General features: G+C 39.3%; 2 protein-coding genes across 2 annotated transcripts in view; one reads left to right on the top strand and one right to left on the bottom strand.

Annotated features, from left to right (window-relative positions):
- Positions 1 to 7767, top strand: part of coq10a (coenzyme Q10A) — a 44739-nt gene extending 36972 nt beyond the window's left edge. Inside the window, exon 6 of the transcript XR_015849962.1 lies at positions 7754 to 7767. The gene's annotated coding sequence lies outside the window, so the exon portion shown is untranslated. The remainder of the gene's footprint in view (positions 1 to 7753) is intronic.
- LOC148368965 (inactive dipeptidyl peptidase 10) overlaps positions 2875 to 13393 on the bottom strand; it is a 58247-nt gene continuing 47728 nt past the window's right edge. Inside the window, exons 16-25 of the mRNA XM_088330885.1 lie at positions 8873 to 8991; positions 7942 to 7989; positions 6832 to 6930; positions 6274 to 6340; positions 5983 to 6177; positions 5861 to 5915; positions 5688 to 5787; positions 5429 to 5487; positions 4117 to 4189; positions 2875 to 4020 (exon numbers count right to left, since the gene is read on the bottom strand). Of these exons, the coding sequence (XP_088187011.1) occupies positions 3803 to 4020; positions 4117 to 4189; positions 5429 to 5487; positions 5688 to 5787; positions 5861 to 5915; positions 5983 to 6177; positions 6274 to 6340; positions 6832 to 6930; positions 7942 to 7989; positions 8873 to 8991 (1033 nt within the window). The 3' untranslated portion in view covers positions 2875 to 3802. The remainder of the gene's footprint in view (positions 4021 to 4116; positions 4190 to 5428; positions 5488 to 5687; positions 5788 to 5860; positions 5916 to 5982; positions 6178 to 6273; positions 6341 to 6831; positions 6931 to 7941; positions 7990 to 8872; positions 8992 to 13393) is intronic.

Raw genomic sequence — 13393 nt, 5'->3', positions numbered from 1 at the left:
TCCCATTGTAAATCCTATCTTTTTATCAGTTTTAAAACTAATTTGTAAAATAACGATTTTTGCAAGTAAAAATAGTTAAATTTATCAGGTGTGCATAGAATACATTTTCTAGTGTATTATCTTACTATCTTTCTAGGATATTGTCTCTCTCTCTCTCATATTATATATATATTTCTCATCTCATCTCATTAGCTGCCCCGCTTATCCTCAGTAGGGTCGCGGGGGTGCTGGAGCCCATCCCAGCAATCATCGGGCAGTGGGCAGGGGACACCCTGAACTGGTTGCCAGACAATCGCAGGGCACACGGGGACAGACAACTGACTCGCTCATTCACACCTAGGGACAATTTGGTCCGGCCAATTCACCTCAAATGCATGTTTTTGGAATGTGGGAGGAAACCGGAGTGCCCCGGAGGAAACCCACGCAAGCATGGGGAGAACATACAAACTCCACACAGGAAGTCTGGAGCTGGATTTGAACCCACACAGGAGGTTCCCATGACTTGAACTGTGCCACACATGCGCTAACCACTGTATATATATACATATATATATATATATATATATATATATATATATATATATATATATATATATATATATATATATATATATATATATATATACATTTTTATATAGGCGCGTGTGCGGCACAGTTCTGAGGTCGTGAGATCAACCGTTCCTGTGTGGAGTTTCCAAGTTCTCCCCGTGCTTGCGTGGGTTTCCTCAAGGTGCTGCAGTTTCCTCCCACATTCCGAAAACATGCATGTCAGGTTAATTGCCCAGTCAGAATTGGTGTGAATGAGCGAGTGAGTTGTCTGTCTCTGTGTGCCCAGCGACTGGCTGGCAACCAGTTCAGGGTGTCCCCTACCTAGAGATGGGCTCCAGCACCCCCGCAACTCTATTGAGGATAAGTGGTGCAGATAATGGATAAATGGATGGATGGTTCCCAGCATAGTTCTGAGGACATTGGATCAAATCCAGCTACCACCCTTCCTGTGCGGAGTTTGCAAGTACTCCCCAGTCTTGCGTGGGTTTTCTGTGGGCATCCTGGCAGGGTGTCCCCTGCCTACTGCCCGATAATGGCTGGGATGTGCTTCAGCGCCCCCCGACCGGTGGGGAAAGGCGATGCAGAAAATGGATGGATGACTATAATGATTCTGTTAGGGTGTGGTCCTTCCATCGGACGGCGCCAACTGTGTTTGTCCCATTATCCTCACCCTTTATAAGGGTAATTTTTCATTTCTTCCACCACAACAGGTCTGGTCGTGTTTGTTTCTGGTTTCTTTGTTACTCTGCTCCCTTCATTTTCCATTTACAGGCCAAACGTTTTCTGTAACTACATGCAAGCTGTTAGCACACACCATGCAGATTTCCTCTAGAGCAGGGATGTTTTGGGGCCTTCGTTGGGTAACACGGACTTTTACTCCCTCCACAGATTTTCTATGGGATTGAGATCTGGAGACTTTCTAGGCTCTCCAGGACCTTGAAATGCTTTTTATGAAGCTACTCATTTGTTGCCCTGGCTTCTTTTTTGGGATCATTGTCATACTGAAAGACCCAGCCACGTCTATCTTCAAGGCCCTTGCTGGTGGAAGAAGATTTTTACTCAAAATCTCCTGACCCGTGGCCCCATTCATTCTTTCCTTCACACAGATCAGTTGTCCTGTTCCCTTTGCAGAAAAACAGCCACAAGGCATTATGTTTTCACCCCCATGCTTCACAGTGGGTGTAATTCAGTGTTCTTTCTCCTCCAAACCTGTGTTTCTACCCAAAAGTTCTATCTAGGCAATTGAGGAGGCATTTGGGTGCCGAAAGTGTGCGGAGCCGAAAGAGCCGCTTCTCTAAAAAAGACTGAGACGTGCACAGCAACAGTGACATAGTCTCGTGGGCAAGAAACGTCACATAGCTACGTTCTCTAACCGTGCAGGCCATAATTAAAGTAAACCACGCTTGTGAAATGAAATGAAATGAAATGATCTGCACATATACAGCACTTTTCAAGTCAAAGCACTTTACAATGTGCTTCACATTTACCCATTCACCCACACTCACACACCAATAGCCGACCGTGCAGCCATGCAAGCCGCCAACCTGCTTATTGGGGGCATTTGGGGTTCAATGTCTTACCCAAGGACACTTCGAAATGTAACACGGAGGAGCCGGGATTTGAACTACGATCTCTTGATCCCAAGACGAGCGCTCTACCTCCTGAGCTACTGTCTCTATATTTCAATGTCTTAGTGATAAAAATACAATAATAATACATATGCAATTTAAAAGCAAATTTCTACTACCCCCAATCAGCAACTCCCCTCTTGCCTCTCTCTCGCAATAACTCAAGTTCACAAACACGGAATCTTTATTTTCTCAATCTCATGTCGACATTGACTTCAAAAGACCGCACTTAAAACACTGCAGCGGTAACCTGCATTGTTTTGCCCGCATGCACTGTAATTTTAGCCAAATTTGCCAGTGAATTAATTTCATAATTTCAAACACGCTGATACGGTCTGGGTAGTGCGCAAACGTGCATGCGCGCAGCTTAGTGTGAACATTGATCGCATGCGTCATAGGGGACTCATTTTAAAAATGTATTAAAATAAGAAACAGAACTGGTTTTGTGGAGGATTTGAGCCAGGGCCTGTTAAATTTACTCATTGTTAGACTTTATTTGACATTGTCAAAGTAGTCCATACATATTCCGTACAAATGTTGGCACATATTCTCTGTGTCTTTGACTAATTGGTGTAAAAAAATAGCTGTCACGATAATTTCAACCTTAAAAGGAACATGTATATTTTCCAGACGGCCTTTGGACACAATGAATCATAATCATTAGGTGCGAGCTTCATTTTTGGAAGCAATACAACAATAAGAATACGAAACCTTTAATAATAATGCGTCTCACAATGCAATATTACACTTGGAACCATGATGACAAAACACAGAAAAGACAATCTACTTCACATCATGCGATCTTCAGGTACAATTTAAAACCTGTAAACATTTGGCTCATTCGTCAGCCTGCATCCTATACAGTGATTATAGAAAGTATTTTTGAGGAAAGGTGGGCCACAATTAGTCCATGCAAATTAATTGATGACGATCAACAAAAAATAATTTTGTTACCAGTGTACTAGCTTAACCCGAGTGTTTCCCATGTTTAATAAAAACTGTTGAGTCCACTATGTGAGAAATACAATTTGCAGGCTATTTGAGTAGAATTCTATCAACACGGCTTGACTGTATTTACACCGTGCTCTAGCAAAAGCTTTCAAAATGTGATACATAATGAAGGCATATCTCACTTCATGGCGACTCATGGCTTAAGCAGTGTTCCTCACATGTAAGAGTTTTGTTCCACAATTGTAACATTTTAAGACTCTTCCCAAGTCCCTCTTCTTGAAGAAAAGTCTGCTACCATAAGATATTTAACCTGTTTTCTTCCAAAGATGCAAAGTGTTGTTGTTGTGCCAAATACTTCAAACAACAACACATTTTCCCATGATTTTCAAACCTGAGGATTTTATGGGTGATATTTTGTGACAGGGGGCAAAAAGAACAAATGTGTGTTCACGTTTTATACCCACCGTATTTTGTAAACAAACTGAGTCTCAAGCATACAGTAAACATCAGAAAGAATTGTGTGCAGCAGGCGTTGTTCCTCCATTTTCCAGAAGTTGTAGGAGCCAATTTACTTGGCTGATAGCCTTTGGTCCATTCCCTTTGCTCTCTACGTGACACTCTCCAACAAAGTGATATGATAGTTCTTCTAGGCGTGAAGCCAGGAAGCTCCGTGTTCAGTCTTCATCCTCATCTTCTTCCTCATCTATATCGAAGAGCGCGCCGCTCTTGAAACAGTTATGAAAGTAGTTGACAACCGTGCGATGGAAGTGCTGGATGCTGCTTGGTTCCCGTAATGTGTGCCGCTCATCTGGATACAGTTGCAGGGAGTAGTTGGCCTCCACCTTCACCAATCGGCTCAGGAGCTCCGCGCTGTGCTGAAAGTGTACTCTATCTGTGGTCAACACACAACACCATTGTCCAATAGGGTTGAGGCATTGTCATAAACATGTAAACTGGGCATGACATTGATAAGAATAGGAATATTTACCATCTGCTGTTCCGTGAAGAATAAGAAAATTCTCATCTTTCAGTTTGCTGACCTCTTCCAATAGTGAGGCAGCCTGCAAAAATGAACTATTGTAACCAGGGGCGGACTGACCATGGAGAATCACAGAAGTTTCCTGAACGACCAGTTAATTTGTGTTTCGTTTGTCACATTTTTGATAGCTATTTATCGCCTTATGTTGTTGTAGCCTGAAGCACTCACTTGCCCAGTTGACAAAAAGGTGATGTCAACTGCTAGTTTCTCATTTTTCGCCCTTATTTGAATTTCCGAAAGTTTAAACCTTTACCATTTTGGAATCAATACAAATAAAACAACATGTGAAATAGACAAGGGAGATGATTGCTTAGCCTCTCTGCCTCACAGTTCTGAAGTCCTTTGTTGTTACTAAGTACAGATTGCAATGTTTTCCCCATGCTTGTTTGGGTTTTCTCTGGGTACTCTGGTTTCCTCCCACAATCCCAAAACAATCATGGCAGATTCATTGACTAGTCCGAAGTATGATTTCATATCTGTAATTATAAGAAAAAAACATTTGTAAGGGGAAAAAAGGAAAAGCCTAAGACAGAGAGTCCACTTTACGATACTGTTGGGGTGAGCTCAATCATCCCTGCAATTTTAGTGACAAAAGAACCACAGAAAACCCTACTAGCCCTTTAAACAACATTGGACACATTTACATACAGGATTAAAATTAGACTTCTGTCGGTATTCTGGTTGTGTAAAGCCATGTAAAGACGCACAGAAATCCAATTTAACCTTAGTCTGCATTCTAAGCACACCCAGTTTCTCTTTCCAGTAAGTTTTTGTTCTTTATTGTTGCCACAAATAACTTTGGACTTGTAGAAATAAACAAATAACACCACTAACTCTGGCTTACTGGCTAAACAAGGCTCATGTATTTCAGTAAAATTTCTGCAACATTTTCAATGTATTTTCTGTTCCCATGCCGAAAATGACAGTTATATCCTATATGTAAAGTGTAAGTCCATACACAAAATGCAGCAATCTTTGGAGCAAAGTGGAAAAAAGTATGGTGCTGAGTTTATTGTGGTGAGTGACATGAACAAAAAAATGTATTTATTGTCAAAAGTTGAATGTGGAAAGATTTCTACTCTTCTGTATTTGTGCAATGGCGTTCCTGCTTTACTTGAGATCGAATTGCTTGCAAATACGATGTATATGGTGGTATTCGTTCGTCACTTGTCATGTAAAAAATAAATACAATTGGTCAAAAGATCCAAATCCTAATCCCAAACACTGTACCCCGGATGTAAATGTGGCTTCATAACCTTACCGAGTAAATATGCGCCTCCTTTGTTGGAAGGCCAAGAAACCGCTCGGCAAAGGCAGCACCTGAAATGTAACAAAAAGCCTTCAACATTTCTCTCCATTACTAAATAGGGATAAATATACGACCCCTTGGTAAAGTCATGAGACAATAAGGTCAATAGACTCAGTCACACTCCTGCAAAGCTGGGTCAGTAGGAACGGTAGATAACCACATATGTAAATCAATAATATCGTTAATAATATTAATAATGATAAAAACTCACTGTAAAGCCTAAAGTCTGTTATTGGCGCCACAGCCGCTGAGCATTGAAAGAGCTTCTCTGTTGCGGTTAACATTTTCAAGGTTAAATGTCCACCAAATGCCTGTTTGGAAAACAAACATCTGTATGCAAGGATAACATTCCTAGGAAATACCAGGTAACAACAAAAAAACTACTTTGCCATAGAGAGCCATGCGGCGATTGTCGACGAAAGGCAACTTCATCAGCAACCTGCAAAACGCGCTCATTTAATCAGTTTTCATTGTTAAGTTTTTGTTCGCTGTTGCGTAGCACTCACTCAACGATTTCCAAATGATCTTTGACTTGAAGCAAACCCATTCTGCGTGAGTCTGAATGGGCGCTCTTCTGTCCACGATCCATCCCGTTAGTGCTATCCACCCAGACCACCACCACATCGTGTGAGCTGATGAGGACCTGTGCCCAATCAAGTGCAAACTCCTCTGTCACTGACTGCCTGCCAGGAAGGCTGTCACTGCATAATGAGATCAGAAAGAAGACAGGTGGAAGCTGAAAACCAGGGAAGGCTTGAGTGGGTGCAAAAACATGGGACGAGGATGTGTTTACTTACACAATGATGAGTAAAGGGTAAAGGTTGGCCTCGTAACCTTGAGGTAAAGATAGTTTCAGGTGTACATCTAATGAAAGTAAACAGAGAGCAATTTTAGCTACAAAATAAAAATAAATCAGCATTTTTGAGTCGCTCTCTTTAGCACTGTAGCTCGTCTATGATCCATATTGAGGCTAAATTGCCTTACACATCAAAAACCTTTCAGGCATTTAAAAGCAAAATGTTTAGATAATATTAATCGAAGATTAAAAACAACGATGGTAAAACAAGTCAGTTCTGAGTTTCATGTTTCTGTCAGTGTAAAAATTAAAAAGTGATTCCTCATGATTTGAAGTTATTGATGAATCCTTTCGCGAAAGCCAGTCAGGAGAGCTTTTTGCTCCCATGTCGTACTGATCGGTATGTGTGCAATACAAAAGGTGAGTGATTTTCTAGAGATTATTGAGCTATACTAGAGTAGAACCAAGAAAGCTATCGAAATGGATCACATCATTTTCATTATAATCCAAGAGCAAATTTGATAAGAAATATGCCAAGAGTGCTGTGATAAGCAATTACCATGATTGTCAACTGAAAGTGTCCTGAAAAGAATCTCGGGGAGACGCTTGTCTTCCAGGGCTTTGGAAAGAGGAATATTGTCTTCCAAAACAACGTATCCTAAAATATAGAGCATTTCCAAAATGATGAAAATGTGGTGGTAGGTTTTAACACATTTCTTTTTTAAGATCAGTTAAAACATTCTGAAAGATAACAAAAAGAGACACAGCTCTTCACACTATTAGAACCATTTTAGTTATCTTGGGTTAAGAGCAACAGTGTTGTTTCTTATTCTTTTTCTTACACACCATTTCATGTTGGGCAGATTTACCGAGGTAAAACTAGGGACTTACACAAAATACACATAGACAGTGAGACCACAATTGAACAAATAAAAATATCCCTTATGTCCATGCACCACATGCAGTAAGTGTTGTAGTAAGTATTGCCAAATATGGATATAAATGCTTTGAATATGTTTCTGCATTTTCAAGTTTTTACTCCGGACTGTGCTTTTGCAAATAGAAGTTGTTGTACTGGGACTTTGCTTAATTGTCATTTTGAAAAAGCTTTAGTCATTAATGGCCCTTCAAATTTGGCTAATTTAGGTGAGGGAAGGATTATGCTGCAATGTGCTATAATGCATATTCCTTGTTGCATTTGTAGTATAGAACAGTGATTTTCAACCACTGTGCCGCTACACACTAGTGTGCCGTGAGAAATTATCCAATGTCACTTTTTAAAATTAAAATTTTTATAAAACATTTATGCATCATTTTCTGCAAATATTATGTCATTGTCAAGTGTCTGTTCTGCAAAAACTGGGGATATTATAAATTATATTGTAATTAAACATTCTGTTCAGTGTCATTGTATAACATTTTGGTTAGTGGTGTGCTGCAACATTTTTCCAATGTAAAAAACATGTCCTGGCTCAAAAAAGGTTGAAAAACACTGGTGTACACGTCTACAATGTGCAACTAATATACCTGTTTGAAATGATGATACATTTTATTTAAAAAGCTGTCCTTCTTTTTGTTGGATTAAGCATGTCACTGTCAGTTTGGTACTAATACAAAATGTTCTTTTTGTGTGTGTGTGTTTTTGCATTTAAGTAAAAGTAAAACTTACTGGATGGGTCCTTTATGTTGTGGACTGTCACTTTCGGAATTCCTGGACCTAAAACATTTTTCAGATGACAAACATAAAATATTGGTGAAATGTGACCATCGAACAAGGCCTAAATTGAATAGGCAAAATGTCAACACCATTGGGCTTGTACAGAAAAAAATACCAGGACTAATCATGTCGCACTTCAAAAATGAGGAACAGTGTATTGCTACTAGTTAGCACTGATTTTGCGAAACTCACATGAGCTCAGTGCTTTTGTTGTTTCTTATTTTCCCAAACAGTGATACAGAACATTCCAAAAGATGGCTTGGAATCATTGAGGGACATTTGATGGAGAAAGAAGTAAAGAACAAAACATGAGCAGAATGTTGTGCCCACACTAGGTTTTCTAATTTATGTAGCTTCAGTTATTTTCAACGTTAAATATATATTGTGAGTTTAAAGGCCTGTCCAAAATTTGAAAATATGTTACTCTCTTCCGTCATCTTCTGGCTTAGATATGATCGCAGCCTCGGTCAGCTCATTCATTTGAAACAGGCCTTCTCTTTCTTTTGCCATTTTCTTGCTACACTAACAAAAAACTGCAATGGCAAGCATAAAGTCCCGGAATAGCCTTGGTAAAAGGTAAAAATATAAAGGCACAATGGAAGATAATTATAAAAGCTCTTTAAACTCAGTTGGGCATTGTTAACACATACTTAATAGAGAAAACTTTCAACTTCATAATGACAGCTCAAAAGACACACCCGTCCTTTAAGTTTGATCGTAATAAACAAAACAGCTTGCTTCTTTTATGTACTTGACGTGAAGATCTTTTAAAATTGGAATGCAACATATTAAAAAAGTTTTTTTTTTTAATCAGAGAACGACTCATTTTAAGGGAAAAAAATAATTATACAGTTTGAACCAAGTCCATGCACCTTAAACACACCTAGACAGCGGAGAGTGAAGTAGGTGCAGTTGGGACTGAAATCGGCTTGAAAGAAATGGCAGCCATCAAGGAGGTCACAGGTGATACACTGACGCTGGAATACTCCCTCTACATCAACACTGAATAGAATAGAATAGAATAGAATATGCCTTTATTGTCATTGTTACAACATGGGATATATTGTAACAACAAAAGAAGTAAAGACGTCATCAGACTTACAAACACAATGTACTGTGTGAACACTGGAGATCAAAATTAGAGAACAACTAATACAACAAATTAATAATTTTGAGAGAAAAACATCTCCACTGCTTAATAATTTAGGGACATTTTGTTGTGTCTATAGCATGCTACTACGACACTTTTCCCCACAAAATTTCTCAAGGGACTTCATGAGAAAAAAAAAACAATTTTCAGAAAAATGCACTGATCAAAATTAGTCAACACAATGATCAAAATTAGATAGCAACAATGACTATGGCATGGGAAACAAAATCTGAAGGTTACAACAGTCAGCAAATAATAAAAAGTGTACAGGCCTCTGTTGTGAATGACTTCAACACATCTGCAGCCACAGGATAGCACTAATCTCTCACACTGCACTGTTGAGGTGTTGGTCCATTCTTCTTCCATAACTTTGTCACCAGGGATTCTCCAGGAGTTCTCTATTGGGTTAAGATCAAGACTCTGGGCGGTCTATGCAATTAATTCACTTTCTATGATGTTTTCCCCATTTTGCTGTCCGACATAGAGAATTGTTCTGCATAAAGACTGCTGGCTGATTGGTGGATAAACGCAAGTAAGGAACCATGTTCTTTTGAAGAAGGTTCTGATACACATTTGCATTCACTCGGCCGTGTAGCTGTGCAAGAAGCCCAACTCCTACTGCAGAAAACATGCCCCAAACCATGACACTTTCTCCTTCACCTTTCACTGACTTTTTTACACACTTTGGGTTCAATCTCTATCTAATGTGTCGCCGAACATAATGCTTCCCACCAGACCCAAATGAATTAAATTAGCTTTTATGGCTGAAGAGAGCTGTGTGTTAAAAGGTCAGTGATTGGTGGAGGAGTAAGTTTCATGGTTTGGGGCATGTTTTGTGCAGCAGGAGTTGGTCCTCTTGTCCAGCTACATGGCCGACTGAATGCAAATGTATATCAGAACCTTCTTCAACAGCACATGGTTCCTAACTTTCGATTAACGCCTAATCAACCTGCAATCTTCATGCACAACAATGATCCATGTTACACAGCAAGACGGGTAAAAAATTTCTTTGAAGGTGACACCATTGAATTAATGGCATGGCCTACCCACAGTCCTGATCTCAACCAAATAGAAGACCACTTGAGAATTTTTGGTGACAAAGTTATGGTCAAAAAACCAACTACAATCAAGGAACTGTGGAGGAGGCTGGAAGAAGAATGGACCAACATCATACCAGTGCAGTGTGAGGGATTAATGCCGCAGATGTGCTAAAGTCATTCATAGTAGAGGTCTGTACTCTACTAACTAATTTCTGACAGTTTCAGACTTTTTTTTGCATGCCAAAATCATTGTTGTTCTCTAATTTTGATCTGTGCGTTCTCTGATAAATGCCTTTAGCCATTTTGTGAAAGAAGTGTTGTAGTAGAAGTGTTGGGTTATGAAACGCTGCTCTATGTCTGAGGTAATCAACGACTGCGCCCTAAACCCTAAAGCAAAATGAAACTTGTTTTTCAGCACAAGAGTTCTTGTCATTCTGACCATGTGTAAGAGCTCCAGGCTACAGTACACCTCGTGAACTTGAAATAAGAAATCATGAGCAAACCACAAGATATAGTCCAAAGTTACTGCAGCAGTGTAATATTTATCCAGTCTTCAAATTCAATGTGTTACAAAAGCATAACATGAGTTATAAATACATTAGATGGTTAAATGTCCTATCCCCTTAATGTTCCGGTAAAACCCTAACCCTAAAATCAGAATTCAAGACGTACCCAAAGTAAATTGAATACTGTTCCTCAAATATTTGGAGAATATGGCCCAAACTGAAACAATCACTGCGAGAGCTTCCTGCATTGAGTCATCTGAGTTGGAACACGCAGAAATAGATGGTTTTTATTCTCGCCTGAATTTATTTTTTCAATCAAATGCCTGCTATTGAGTGTATCATAGTCATCTTAGCTTAAAACAGGTGAGACAATAGATTGAAGCCCCACTGGTCCCTTGTCATATTCGATCACATTCTGAAAAACTAAACACTGCATTTTACTCATTTTTTCTAAGGGTAGGTTTAGGCGTTTTTAAAAGTGACTATTAGGAGACGACCAGTTGACAACGCTAAAACGTTTGAAAATGTGTATTTTACTTTAGCCATTTTTAGACATTGTGAAAGAGTTGTAAATGTTTGACTTTTCTTTTCAGAATTCAAATCAGTGATTGTGCACATTTGTGTGTAATAATGGAGTGTAAAAATGAATCATTGATTGATTTGCGCATGTTATTTTCGGCTGTGATTTAAATACACCAACGGAAAATGACATTTAATTACATTTCGATTTCAATTAGCTAACCATGGTGTCAATCATTGTTCAATTTAGTTACTACTGGCTGAAGATATTCAAAACTAAAGAAGGCGGTCTTCCTTTTAACATATTGAACAATATTGACCCTTTGCATGTGACGTCTAGTTGCCTTCTCTGGCAGAATGTGTGCCATGATGGACGGCAAGTAGCACTTGATCGCATGGCAGTTGAATAGGCAGTTGAGTTTAAACGAATACCATGACAGAAGAATATAACCACCACTTTTTACTATGATGATTAATTCCTGTGCGGTGGGTAAGTTTCTAAGCCCTCGGGATCCCTTTTGATGAAGACCGAAAACAGCAATGTTTATCTGCAAATTAAACAAAGGGACTGGTGTTATGCAGAGGCACAATGCTAGCAGGCTGGCAGCTCCCAAGTATTCCAGGATTAGCAGCAAACATTTTTTGCAAGGTACGTTTGATGTATTTCTGAGCAATCTATGGTAAGTAGGTACAAATAACACTCAATATAATAAGTTAGCTAGTGCAAACTAGCTACGTTAGTGGCATACTGATTCAATTTCTTACTACACAAATGATCTGATTTTATTGTGATTAGCAAGGGATTCAAAACAGTAATCTTCTGAATATCACATGTATTAAAAACTGTTATGTGCTCTACCGTAAAGCATACTATGCCGAAATGAACTGCTAAATTACCAACAAATAAAATGAAGCACAGCAACGCTTACCAGCTACAAAGAACTGGTAAGCATCCAATATGTATAAGCTTTCAGATCAGCACAGGTGTATGGTAATACTCCATTTACAATATAGTGGCACAGATGGTGTGGACTAAAGTCAGGCAGACTGGACAATTTGTTTAGATGTGTGAATATGTCAGAATATGTGTGAATATGCTATCACTCGGAAGATAGCATTGCTAATGCTATCCTCAGTTTCTCTGAATAGCGCCCTTTGTGCTTCCTGACAAGGTGAGCCACCTCATCTGACAGCTACACATTATTCGTTTGACTAGTCATTGCCAATGAAGTTGACTCGTGTAGACGTTTTATTGTTGTTGTCTATGGTTTACTGGCCTCGCCCACTGTTTATGACGAGTTACTACCATCCGTCATGATGTTGTCACGTGATCAGGTCACGTGTGTGCAAAAGGTCAATAGCTTAATGTGGGTTGTGGACCATGAATAAAAGCCTGCTATTGGCCGACAGTGGTGACAATGGAAAGATTTTTTGATGAGTCTGTTGATTTTTAAAGGGGACATTTGGAGCGAAACAGACAGCACGCAACAAGGAACGTCTAATCAAAGCAGAAATGCTTTTAGGTGGATTTTTTTTTATTTGTCTGCATTATCGTGTGTTTAGAAGTTTTATTTGACATGATTGGATTTACTTGACTCTTGCGGATGTAAGGACGCAATGGTTGCGCACTTTTATTGAAATTGATGGCTGCAAGACAACATCATTAGCGATTTACACCGACCTTATAGTTTGTGGGTATCTTCTTTTAAACTGATCGTGATGTTTCTGTGATGACATTTTTTAAAGGAGTTTAAGCTTTCTAATGATATGTGGCATGGCGTATTTAAGGAACTGGTAACATCATACTGACACGTATTTGTTCAAAAGTCCGCCGGCCCGCCGTTAAAGCAAAGTGAAACTTGTTTTTCAGCACTAACAGTTCTTGTCATTCTGACCATGTCTAATTGAGCTCCAGGCTACAGCATACCTCGTGAACTTGAAAAAATAAATTACGGGCAAATCCCAAGATACAGTACAAAGTTACTTTAGCAGTGTAAGATTTATCCAGTCTCCAACTTACATGTGTTATACAAGCACAACATGAGTTATAAATCTTTTAGATGGTTAAATGTCCTACATAAAGTTTTACCTTAGCCCCACCCTTTTCATTTTTATTATAGAATAGGGACGTCAAACTCCGTTTGGCTCTGAGGGATGATCCAGACTTTCTGTTCTGAGATGGGCCGGAT

This window comes from Urocampus carinirostris, chromosome 3 (assembly GCF_059441175.1).
Source record: "Urocampus carinirostris isolate Australia breed hairy pipefish chromosome 3, RoL_Ucar_1.0, whole genome shotgun sequence".
Taxonomy (NCBI): domain Eukaryota; kingdom Metazoa; phylum Chordata; class Actinopteri; order Syngnathiformes; family Syngnathidae; genus Urocampus; species Urocampus carinirostris.
The sequence above is the reverse complement of the archived record's forward strand: the minus strand, read 5'-3'. Positions and strand labels throughout refer to the sequence as shown.